This window comes from Mauremys reevesii, linkage group 4 (genome assembly GCF_016161935.1).
Source record: "Mauremys reevesii isolate NIE-2019 linkage group 4, ASM1616193v1, whole genome shotgun sequence".
Classification (NCBI taxonomy): domain Eukaryota; kingdom Metazoa; phylum Chordata; order Testudines; family Geoemydidae; genus Mauremys; species Mauremys reevesii.
This window is the reverse complement of record NC_052626.1, coordinates 141236252-141249160: the sequence shown is the minus strand read 5'-3', so window position 1 is coordinate 141249160 and position 12909 is coordinate 141236252. Positions and strand designations below refer to the sequence as shown.

The window sequence follows — 12909 nt, the reverse complement described above, 5'->3', positions numbered from 1 at the left end:
AGCCCTCCTGGTGTCCACCAGAAATAAATTCCTCCTAGGAGTTTCAAATTCTCTTCCCTGATTGGTCCTCAGGTCAGGTGCCTACCAGGTACTATGTTTTAACCCTTTACTAACTACTTATGACATGGTGTCTTTCACTCTTCACACCAGAAACAATAGGAAGTACCAGCCCCGCCCAGTTCCTTTCCTTGAACTTTAGCCAAGCATGAGATAAATGGCTAAACATCTGTTGTGTGGGTAGCTCTGTGGTGTCTTGGGACCACAAGGGAGACGATGTTATCGATATCTTTGTACACTGTTACAACATTACATAGGTGACTGTGGCCCAGCAGTTTCATTTCAAGTTACTGTTGGCATCTCCCATTAAAACACTTTTTATCCTTTGATTAAAGATACATAGAAGGTGGCCAAAAGAGAGAAAACATTTGAAATATAAACAGCCATATGCCTGTGGAGTGGGACTGGGACTCCATATCTGTTTCCTTTCTTATAGCCAGGGCCCTACCAAATTCACTGTCAATTTTGGTCAATTTCACAGTCATAGAATTTTAAAAAATCATAAATTTCATGGTTTCAGATACTTAAATTTGAAATTTCATGGTGGTGTAACTGTGGGGGGTACCAATGCAAAAGGAGGCTATGGGGGAGGTAACAAAGCGATTGTAGTGGGCTCATGCTCTTGTCACCTTTGCTTCTGCGCTGTTGCTGGTGGTGGCGCTGCCTTCAGAGCTGGGTGGCCAGAGAGCAGCAGCTGCTGGCTGGGCGCAATCTGTTGGGGAGGAGCAGGGCTGGCCTTATGGGTGGGCGACATGGGTGACCGCCCAGGGTACTGTGGTTGGGGGGGGTTCCGTGGTTCCCCCCCCAGCCTTCCCAAGGTGCCTTTAACTCCCGAGTGCCAGGGCGCTGGGCTGGAGACAAGGACGGGCAGGGCTGGAGGTGCCCTGGCCGAGGGCTCCTACCTTACGCCAAGCTCCAGCTGCTGGTTCTGGCCAGCATGGTGAGGGATGGGACTTCCTCTTCCCTTGCAGGTGCCGCTCCCGTGTCAGACCCACCTTCGGGAACCTCCCCCAGCTGCAGGAAGCTCTGCGGCTGCTGGCTGGGAGTCCAGCTCTGAAGGCAGCACCACTGTCTGCAGCAGTCCAGAAATAAGGGTGTCACGATATGGTATTGCCCCAGTTACCTCTGTGCTGCTGCTTAATGTGGCACTGCCTTTAGAGCTAGGCGTCCATCCAGCATCCACTGCTCTCCAGTGCCTGGCTTTGAAAGCAATGCAGAAGTAAAGATGGCACTACTGCGACCCCCCCCTACAACAGCTTTGCAACTCCCCAGAACCGTATTTTGGTTGGGACCCCCAGTTTGAGAAACGCTGGACTCCCCCATGAAATCTGGATTGGATAGACTAAAAGTACACAAAAGACCAGATTTCACCATCCGTGATGTGTTTTTCACAGCTGTGAATTTGGTAGGGCCCCTATTTATAGCTATTGGGTGATCTCTAGCCATTGCATTTCCCTCACTCACTGCTCTTTTATTTGTGTCCCACTGGACTTATTTAAAATTTCTAATGATCATACTTAATACTGAATTGGGCAATGTGTATGCTGTTTAATTAGATAGATATTTATATGTATTTCGTGCTTTAGAATAACTTTTGTTCTTTTTAGTTCTTATGCTTTGGGCAGATATAATAAAGTTGCCATCGATGTTAATGTCAGTATGTTATTTCCTCTCATGCCAACCCTGTCAAAATGCCTTTTTTCCTCAATCCCTCTTTCTAGTAGATGGGTTTGTAGTTAGAAGCAGAAATTATTTATTGTCACCTTGCATACATAAACACTCACTGGAGATATAACTTGCGGGATGTGTAAAATATATCTGATAGGCCCAGAGGCCATGCTGACGGGTTCTCCAAGACAGACATAAGATCATAACCAAGTGCCAAACAAATATGGTATTTGGAAAATTAGAAAAAAATTAAACAAGTAGGAAGCTGCTAATTTTCATACTGATTAATAAAGCTCCACATCCACAATAAGGTCTCTGAGGCTGGGTGCTGTAGGGATTTAATTAGCCATCTCCATTGTGTCTGTCCTGGTGGCTTCTCTGTCTTCTCTGGAATCTGCATGCTCTTCAAAAACCCTCTGGAGTGCGACCTTAACAGAGCCCCTGAACCGCCACTTCCTGTAGCTCCCAACTAAAAAGTAAATAAGTGGGTTAATGCTGCTGTTTAAAGAGGCCAGTAAATTACATATCTCACCGGGGATATTAACATAATTAAAATACCAGCCAAAGCGCTGGATACCGAAGGGAACAGCAAAGATGAGGAAGAAGAGGATGGTGAGCAAGATAACAATGTAGAACCTTCCAGGCTGACGTTGTTGGGAGCTATGTCGGACCTTGATGAACAGGATCAGGTTGGACAGAACCATGATGGACCCGAAAATCAGGAAATCCAGAACATACATGGCTATGTCTGACATCCGACAGTGTTTAGTTACACCAAAATAACAAAAATAAGACACTACTCCGGTTACCAGGCAGGAGAGCGCCCACAGCAGGGCACACACAAGGGCAGACAGGTGCTTGGGGCGGTGGCATCGGCACCAGATGGGGTAGAAGACAGACAGACACCTCTCAACGCTGATGGCCGTCAGGAAGTACAGGCCGGCATTGTGGGCGAACAGAAACAGCAGTTGTAAATACCTCATAAATTGCCAAAATTTATAGAAACAGAAGAGAGATTGCACAGTCAAAAGTATGAGGCCAACAAGCAGGCAGAGGAGGAAGCTTAAGTCTGCTACGGCCAGGTTGAGGATGTAGATGGTGAAGGGATTCCTCTTAATGAAGAAGCTGAGGAGCCAGAGGACGACCCCGTTGCCCACCAGCCCGAAGAGACAGATGAGCGCAGTGACACCATCAAGGATCACATTAGTTAAACTGTGTATTTGGCAACCAGTCTTATTATACCAATAGTCTGGGCTAATTTCTGTCAGAAGCAGGGACGTTGTGCTCAGCTCAGTCATCATTAAACCTCTGCTGAGGGATGCCAGTGACTCCTTGTCTTTCATGCGCACCTGTTAGCAGAGAGCAGAAGGGGGAGTGGAAATCAGTGACTCTGACATTCCCAGCACAAAGTTTCACTGATCATTTCAGCCCCTCCCCAACCTCCTGGCCTGGAACAACCAGATCCCAAGGAATATGAGTGAGAAATACCCAGGGAGATAATGGCCATGGGGGAAGGTGGGGACAGAGAGAGGCACAGAGAAGGAGAAATGGGTGGGGACCAGCCTCGATAGAGGAAGAGTGACAGAGACACACACAGAGAGAAGGGGAGATACAGAGAGGGAGATATGGGGAGGGAGAGAGTAAGAGAAATTGGTAGGGGCCATCAGTCCTGTCTGGACAGGACTGGCAGAGGAAAGGGTTGTGGATAGTGGGGTAGAGATCAGAGGAGAGATTTCTCAGTATAAAGTATGCCCCATTGGATGAATGCAAAAACCCAAAGAATCTATCCAGCAAACCCTTCTCTTACCCCTCTCAGCACCTGAACTGTGTTTACAAAAGCTGGGCAGGAGCGGGTCTGCTTCAGAATCTCCGTGTCTCAGTCACTGTGATCCTCCCCATAGGATCTTGTGAAAATTTTCTGTGCCACAAGCACTAAGAATTTATCTGACTGTCTCTAGGCAGCATTCGGCATACAATATGTGCCAGGCTATGTCTGGGAAATATCCTTCCACTTTGGGCATGGAGGGGAGGGCGGGGAGGGAATATGGGGATCACAAAACTGCCGGTAAGCATTGAGCACTTTATAGCAACTGGTAGCGTTAGCATTCTGCTTCACTGCTGTGATTGTTTTCACTCTCCTAAACATACAGGAAATGTCTCGTCAAAGCTTAAAACTCAAGGGATGGATACCACAAAATGGCCCAGTTATAACTGAAAGGCTCCTTTGGTATTTAGGATGTAATAGTTACTGTGGTAACTAGTGTGTGAATTGGCCTCAACACATGAGTCTGGTACGTGGTGTATGTTCTACATATCCCTAAAGATAGATTTCCTGGGAGTATATTTTTAAATTGATGTTGTGGTAAATAGGTTTGTATTAAGAAGGACAAACTATCTGCTAGGCAGACATGGTCTGGAATCAGGAAATCCACAACCTTAACTCAGTCCCCCATTAATAACTGTGATGTTTTCCAGGGATACTCATGGTTGTGAGGCACCTTGCTACTGTTATGCTTCTAAGAAGCGCACAGAATCTTTTTAAAGGGGATAAGGTAATATGCTGCGTGTATTGAGAGTAGAATTTAAGCATTAAAATCAGCATATGTTTCCATTCACACCCAAAAGGTTCTGCAGCTGGATCTATTATAGTTACGGTCCTGTTGTTTGGTAGGTGGTCAGTGGGTGGCCAGAAGCGGCACACGAAAGGAGGAGCTGGTCTCTATCGAATGCATTCAAAGCTCTGATGTTGATGCAGAGTGACAAAAATCACCACACAATACACACCTTCTTATAGTAATAAGTTTCCCATACAAGTATATGGACTTGTGTGTCACACTGGAGCTATCAGTCATGAGGGTATTTAAGGTTGTCTTAAATCAGCGTTACCAGGAGGATCCGCAGCTGTTTCTTATCTCGGCCCTCTGGCTCAACTCCTTATCTTGTCCTTGTGGGGTGTCTTTAGGGTCGTCAGTTTTGTCGTCAGGGTGGATCTGATAATAAAGTTGGTGCCTCTTGACTCCTCCACCCCCCTTTCAACCATCCGGGCTCCATCAGTATTGTGCCTCCTGTCTCTGTTCTTTTCATCATCATAGCATACATTCTTCACTCACACACACCACAGTAAATGATTTCAAAGGCAAGAATTACAGCCATAAAACTTCTATCCTTCTAAGAACAATCAACACAATCTGCAAAGAATAAACTCAGAACAATTTCTTCTTGCTACTTCAAGGCTACAATTTCTTCTTACTAATTCAAAGCTAGCAAAATGGAGTATAAAGCAAAACAGAATACAATTTACTCAAGACAATTTTTCCCCATTAGGCTTTTGGCCTACGCTACCACCAGGAGTGGCAGAAGAGCCCTGAAAGTGTGGGGGCCACAGGTGCCTGAACTGTGGCCTCGCCCACCGCCCCCAAGCCCTCGCCCTCAGGGCCGGCTCCAGACCCCAGCGCGCCAAGCGCGTGCTTGGGGCAGCATTTTGCCAGCAGGCGGCTCAGTGGACCTTCCACAGTCATGCCTGCGGAGGGTCCGCTGGTCCTCGGCCGGTGGACCTCCGCAGGCATGGGGAGGCTTAGCGGTCCAGCGGCTCGGTGGGACCTCCTGCGGGGGCTCGCTCGTCCAGCGGCTCGGGTGACCTCCCACAGGCACGCCATGGATGCTCCACCAGAGCCGCGGGACCAGCAGAAACTCCGCAGGCACGTCTGCAGGAGGTCCCCGGAGCCGCGGACCGGCGACCGCCAGAGCGCCCGCAGCGCGCCACCCTGCTTAGGCGGCGGGATTCCTAGAGCCGCCCCTGCTCGCCCTCATACCACTTCTTCCCTTCCCACCCACTACGCTCACCCTTAATGGTAAAAAGTGTGTGTGTGTGTGTGTGGGTGCATGGCCCCTACCCTCATTCCAGTGTCCCTGGCTACCACTGTCCTTAGCACAAGGGAGCAATGTTCCCTCTAATTTTTTCCATCCACGTGTGGAATTAATTTTATGTGCACCACTAATATTTGGTAATATGCGGATGTGCGCCACCAGTACAAACAAAAAACCTAGATATAATATATTGTTTTAAAAAAGTTCATAGGTATGGAAGAATATTAAAACCAGGGATAATTAACAAGGTGCACTGCTTAAGATGTTTATTTAATATGAAATCAAATAAAAAGAAAATTAACACTGCAAAATTTTCAGTGGCCTTTTAGGAACGTACATGTATCTATTCCATTGAGGCATAAAACAAAATTAGCCATTTTCTTGACATAGGAAACAAAATATTTTATCATTAGTATTGATGCATGAAATAAAATAATTGTTACACTTTCTTTATCCTTGACATTAAAGATTATGTTTCTTGGCTTGACAAAAAAAAGCTTTTTATCTAGTTCCTTTATGTAGGATTGTCTACACACACACACACACACACACACACACACACACACACACACACACACACACACACACACACACACACACTTTTGTTGTGACTTGTGACATAAAATTAAACATTTTGTTGTGACACATGAAAGAAAGGTTTACTTCTCCACCACATGAAGTGTGAAATTTGATCCTCATTAGCATATCCAGGTGATCTTCTTTCAGTCTGTTTCATGATTTAGTTTTGATATTATTCATAAGGTTAAAGCTGCACTCACAATCAGCACTGGAAGCTTGAAAGGTTGCACATATATCCACCAGTTGTGAAACTACACTGGATTTTTCTGGGTTTTGTAGACTGAAAGTCACCACTTCCTGGAAATTTGTCATCATCTTTGCTTCATGTTTCTCTGCAATTATGTATTTGTAATCATTGTAATAGTTCACAATGAACTCCTCCTCCTCCATGGTGTTTTGGGCAGATGACTTCACTTGACTAAGGTCCAAAATTTTTCTGTATTTATCAACTAGCTTGCTAATGTTTTCAGTACCAAATTCATAACTGATTTGTTGTGGTGAAAGTGAGGCAAAGTCAAAAGCTGCCCATTCATCAGGGGTGGCTCCAGGCACCAGCACGCCAAGCCCGTGCCTGGGGCGGCAAGCCACGGGGGGCGCTCTGCCGGTCGCTGCGAGGGTGGCAGGCAGGCTGCCTTTGGCGGCCTGCCTGCCGAGGATCCGCTGGTCCCGTGGCTTTGGCGGACCTCCTGCAGGCATGCCACCGAATCTGCAGGACCAGGGACCTCCCGCAGGCAAGCCACCGAAGGCAGCCTGCCTGCTGTGCTTGGGGCAGCAAAATACCTAGAGCCGCCCCTGTCATTCATAGAGTTGCTTTTCTGGAAAACTTTCATTCAGATGATTACACAGTAATGATATGAAACTTAGAATAGATTCACAGCTGAATTGTTCATCTCTTGTGTTCGATGCAATTAGATTTTTCCACATTGTTGCTCCAAGAGACTGTTTCTCCACGATACTGTCCTCTCATCTTGTGGATCTGGGTCCTAGAGTGACCAGAGGTCCTGATTTTATAGGGACAGTCCTGATTTTTGGAACTTCTTCTTACATAGGCACCTATTACCCCCCACCCCCGGCCTGATTTTTCGCATTCGCTGTCTGGTCACCCCATAGCGTAGCTAGTGGGGTGCAGGGGAAGCAGCAGCTTCCTCTCAGCACATTTTCAAAAAAGCCCCGCCTTAGGTGGGGTTACCATGGCACCAGGGGCGAGGCCCACGCTCCGCTCTGAAGCTTGGCCTTCCCGGCTTCCCCCAGCTTGCTGCATACCCCGCCACCACTGATCAGCTGTGTCTCCCAGCAGGAGGGGAGGGGAAGAACTGAGCTCCAGCAAGCTGGGCTCCGGCAGGCAGGCAGGCTTTGCTGGCTTCCCCTAGTGTGCTGCATAAACCCTGCCCCCTCCCTGCCTCGCCGATTAGCTGTCTCCCAGCAGGAGGGAGACAGACACCTAATCAGTGAGGGGAGGCGGAAAGAATGAGCTCCAGCAAGCTGGAATCTTGGGGAGGAGGAGAGGCTGGGACCTTGGGAAAGAAGGGGGTCGGTCGGGGCATGCCCCTATAGGGGGCAGGGGCACCCACCCACCAGTCAACAGTTTATGGGGCCTGTGGGGGTCCACAAGCCATCAGCTGTTGGGTGGGGGTGGGGGCAGTAGGGTAGCTAGCTAGGGGAGTGCGAGTGCTTGCTGTTTAGCTGGTTTTTGGCCACCAGCTAATCAGCGAGGGGAACTGCCCCTGGAGCAAGGGTCTGAGCAGCTGAGAGACCCCACCTCCTTCTCCTCCTGCTTCTTGTGGCACTGTGGCAGGGGTGCTTTCTCTGGCTCTGCAGCAGCAGCTCCTAACCTCTCACCCAACTACAGGCAGCCAATAGCAGCAGCTGGTAAGAGTATTTCAAAGGGGGGAGGGTCTTTCTTGTGGTGAGGGTGGCTTGGAGGGGGGACAGGAAACCCCCCAGGTGGCTGTGAGAACCAGCACCTGGCTGCCGGTGGGATGGCCATCTGCATGGTGAGGGGCAGAGGGCTCAGCCAGAGGCATCTCCAAAATCATCCCCTGCACCCAGGCAGCTGGACCAGGACAGGCATTAGTGGCAGGGGAGGTGCATCTCCTGGTCTCCTGTGGGGTGTGGTGTCCCTGCTTGCCCTCCCTGCCCAGGCAGAGACGCCTGCCTCTCAGAGACAGTGGCCATGTAGTGTGCTTGGTTTCCCCCTCCCTGGCATCTGAGTGACTGCCTCTTAGGGGGTGAGGGGTGGAAGGGAAGAGGCAGTGGGGAAGGGATAGAGGTGGGGGAGTAGGAGAGGAAAACTGAGACTATCAGGGGAAATGTCATAGCCGCACAATCTCTGCCTTCGGAGTGTGGATGGAATCGTCTCCCAAGGGAAGGCTGGAACGAACTATCTGCTGTTGTAGTATGTTTGGTTTAGTCCATGTGCTCTGGCAAACACAAGTCCAGGCACCATGTTGGGGGGCAGGGCGAGGTAGCCTGATTTTCCCTCTCCTATCAGGAGAAACCTGAATTGTCTCCTAAGGGAAGGGCTTCTGATCATGTGGGGAGGAGGGGGAGGCATTGCTGAGTCCCAGGGCTGAGTAATTCTCTGGGGATGGTGGTCATTAAGTTACTAATTGCCATTCACTTGCTGCACACAATGGCTGGTGATGGTGGTTTAACATCCACCCAGCCATTTGGTCAATGCCTTGTTTCTTGGGAGTTGCCTTCTGTAACTTCTCTAATTTCATCCCGCTCTCCTGTGAGTACAAATTCTGGTTCTAAGGACCTGGTGCCTGGATCCCATATTGCCTTGCACTGGGCTTGGGAATCAGTGCCCTGACATGCAACTCCTCCTATTGTGCCCGTGTAGATCCTGCTGTTAGTACAGCTCTTTGCAGGTACCCTTGTGTTTAGCTGAACCTTTGGACTTAGCTTAGTGGGGATGGACTCAGAGACTGAGCTAAACTGACACGACTGTCCTGCTGTGTGGATCCCAGTGTGCTTGTGCTGACAGTGCTACTGCCTTGGTGTGATGATGACATTATGCTGAGATGAATTGTGAAAATAGTGTCCTGGTGTGATGGGGGTCACTCTGCTGTTCATGTGAATCTTGCATTTTTGTAGGCGGTGTTGGTGTAGCCCTGTTGTTCCCAGGAAATTAGAGCCACAAGGTGGGTGAGGTAATATCTCTTATTGGAGCAACTTTTGTTGGTGAGAGAGAGAGAGAGAGACAGACAAGCTTTTGAGCTTTCATGGAGTTCTGTCTTCTTCCTGAAGAAGAGTTCTGTGAAAGCTCAAAAGCTTGTCTCTCTCTCCAACAGAAGCTGGTCCAATAAAATATATCCGCCCCCGCCATATTACCTCACCCAGCTTTCCAGGAGTGAGTTTTCATGATGACATGGGAAGTGCTCTGACTGGTCCTGACTTCTCTGTATCAGCCCCTCTAGCTTGCACTGCAGCCCAGTACCTGGGGGCTGGGTGCCTGCAGCGCTGAGACTCTGTGAGATCAGGGACTCATAGACCCAGTTGGGAGGGGAAGGGCACCTCCTCCTCGGCCTCTCTCTCTTGCTGCCTCCTTTTCCCGAGTGCCTCATGATGCACAAAGCCATCATGGCTAGGTGCTGCATAGGAGAGTCTCCCAGTGCAGCTCCCCACCCCCTCTTCCCCATGCGAACCCCCAACAGACCCTACCCACCTCTGTCCGATTGTCTCTCTCATGCGGGGGACTGTGCCCCCCCCACCTTGCTCCTGTGTGCTGCCTGCTTTCAGGGGCCACACAAGAATGATGTTTTATAAGTACATGTGTTATTTTTCATTTAAAATAGGTTTACAGTATGAAATATAAAATAAATAAATAACACGTGTTTTTATTATATTTTGATTTTATATACAATACTGTAACCTTTTTTATATTTTAAATGCAAAATAACACACATACTTTTAAAACAATATCATTCTTGTGTTTTTATTTTAAGTACAAAATAAATATGTATAACAAATGTAAAAGTATGTAACTAGTAATTTGATATGGCGGCGGGTGGCGCCTATTTTTATGTGTTCACTTCCCCTGATGTTAGAACCTGGCTACACCATTGTGGTCACCCTGGCCCTTGCTAAGTGTACAGCTTCCACTATTGTTAAAGAGCTCTTCTGAAAGCATTTGGTCGGTTCTGCTAATTCATATAAGACATCATTTCACGCAGTTAGTGATACGGTAATTATTGTCAGAGAGCATAGTCGGGAAGTACTTTGCTATCGGGTTATTGTTTTCTGAGGTTTCATGTTCAAGTATCTAAGAAGGGTCTCGTAATTACACATCAAAGCACTTACAGTGAAATGTCTCGATAGCCACCTCACTTCATTTAGAGGTTTAAACAATAGTCTCATTTTCTGTGACATTTGCCATTTCCTCAAATTGTCCTCTTCAGACTGAGGATCTGCAGAAAACTGTATAAATGGTCTTCAAAAGTGTCTCTATTGTCTTCATCATTGGTACTTTGTTCCAGGCATTGACTAATTCCAGATCTTCTCGATGGGTTACCTAGGGAGGTGGTGGAATCTCCTTCCTTAGACGTTTTTAAGGTCAGGCTTGACAAAGCCCTGGCTGGGATGATTTAGTTGGGGATTGGTCCTGCTTTGAGCAGGGGGTTGGACTAGATGACCTCCAGGTCCCTTCCCACCCTGATATTCTATGGTTCTGTGACGGAGGAGTGCAAGGGGTTGGTAAGCAGCTCAGAAGCTGCTGCATGCCTTCCCTGTCAGAGCCCTAATGCCTATTTCTGAAAGAAGACCCCGGCTGCCTGTAACTGCTCCTGTCCCTACTGCTTTCCTCATTTTGAGGGAGGTCCTGATTGCTGTCAGGCTCTGTCACTTTAAGGGTAACGGACTGAGAAGAAGTACAGGAAATCCAATGAGCTCTGCTTTGTGAGGGGGGGGGGAAAGAGACGTGGAGACAGGGCCGTCCTTAGGATTTATGGGGCCCTACGCAGTATTATTAAACTGGTGCCCCTATGCCCGACGGCAGCCTGGGCTCGCAGCCCAGGATGGGAGGGACGAGGCAGCAAAGGATACCGAGCCATCCGGCACACCTCACAGTGGCGGAGAGTCACAGTATCCCGCAGAGACCCCCGTGCCCTCTCCCTCACACAGAATGCACAGCACCGGCGCATTCGGCTCTGTGAATGTGGCCCCTGCCTAAAGACACTGCAGCGCATGCTGGGTGTGCGGGAGCTGATCTGCTCTTACCTGCGGTCATGGGTGGTGGAAGAAGCTGCCGCTTGGGGAGGCTGGCTCCCCAACTCTTCTGCCTGTGGCCCTGCCCATACTCCACCCCTGCTCTGCCCCAGGCCCTGCCCCACTGTCTCCCTCCTCTCTTCCCTCCCCTTCCCTGCTCACCCCCTTCCAGCCAAATCCCTGAACCCAAATGAAGCAAATGACAGAAAGAAATTGCAGAAGGGTGGGTTTTTTCAAGGAAAATGGAGCACGTTTTCCACTGCATGCCAGAAGGTGACGACTGGACATATAGAAGGTACCTAATTAAAAGCACTAAATTTAGGAATAAAAAATGTTAGTCACAGGTATTTTGATATACAGTAACTCCTCACTTACCGTTGTCCCGGATAACGTTGTTCCGTTGCTGATCTATTAGGGAACAAGCTCGTTTAAAGTTGCGCAATGCTCCCTTATAGCATCGTTTGGCAGCTGCCGCTTTGTCCTCTGCTTGCAGGATTCTCTGGAAGAGCAGCCCCTCCTTGTGGGGATTAGAACCAGGGGGGGCCAGCAGCACCTCTCATCAGCTCCCCTAAATTCCCTGTAAGGTATGTGGCTTGACAGCTGCCCAGCAGCAGTTCAGCTGTCCCTCCCGCCACTGCCCTGCTCCTCCTGCCTTGCCCTCTGCCCTGGAGCTGTTCCCGGGAGCTTCCTGCTTGCTGGGGGAGGGGGTGCTGATGTCAGGATGTCCCCCTGCTCCTGCCCCCCAAGCTCTGTACCCCCGCTCCACAAAGCGGAGGAGAGGGACAGAAAGGAGGGAGCTGGCTGGAAGCTGTTGCTTCCTCTCTGAATGGGCGGATCTTCATAAAAGGGCAATATACTTGAAGTGGTGTCAGCGTACTTAAAGAGGCAATGCACATCTCTCTCTCTCTCTCACTCATGCCCGCACCCCCCAGCACTTTGGAAAGTCAGCTCCTGTGCAGACGTGCATGTGCTGTCACGAGGAGGGAGTGGTGCGCTCCAGCTGGATAGCATGGGCTCATCATCATATTCAGTTTTTGCAGGGAAGTGTTTGCAGCTACTGCCCTGCATCTATTGTGTTTCCTCCCTTCTGCCTCAGTCCATGATGCCTTGTAGAGTGTGATGCTACATTAACAACAGCGTCTTAACCCTTGAGGGCTCAGCTGAGTGCTAGTTCATCATTTAGCAGCAAAGCATCCCCTGGGAAATATCCCACCCTCTTACTCCACCACCTCAACCAAGCTTCAAAATCATTCATTGCTGTGTACAATATTAAACGGTTTGTTTAAAACTTATACAGTGTATGTATATAATGTCTTTTGTCTGGTGAAAAGAATTTCTCTGGAACATAACCCCCCCCCCACTTACATTAATTCTTATGGGGAAATTGGATTTGCTTAACAACGTTTCGCGTAAGGTCTAATTTTTCAGGAACATAACTACAACATTAAGTGAGGAGTTACTGTACCCTGAAGTTTGTCAGAGATTTATTTGCAGTAAGGGTAAGTCAGCTGCCCTGCTGAATACAACATT

The 12909-nt window shown here is 48.7% G+C and overlaps 1 protein-coding gene across 1 annotated transcript; it reads right to left on the bottom strand.

Annotated features, from left to right (window-relative positions):
* Window positions 1–901: 901 nt before the first annotated feature.
* Window positions 902–11922, bottom strand: LOC120405448 (mas-related G-protein coupled receptor member H-like). The gene is made up of 2 exons (XM_039539120.1): window positions 11755–11922; window positions 902–3074 (listed from the first exon to the last, which is right to left on the bottom strand). Exon 2 carries the CDS (start codon window positions 3066–3068, stop codon window positions 2064–2066), a length of 1005 nt encoding a protein of 334 aa, XP_039395054.1. The 5' UTR covers window positions 3069–3074; window positions 11755–11922; the 3' UTR covers window positions 902–2063.
* Window positions 11923–12909: the final 987 nt, after the last annotated feature.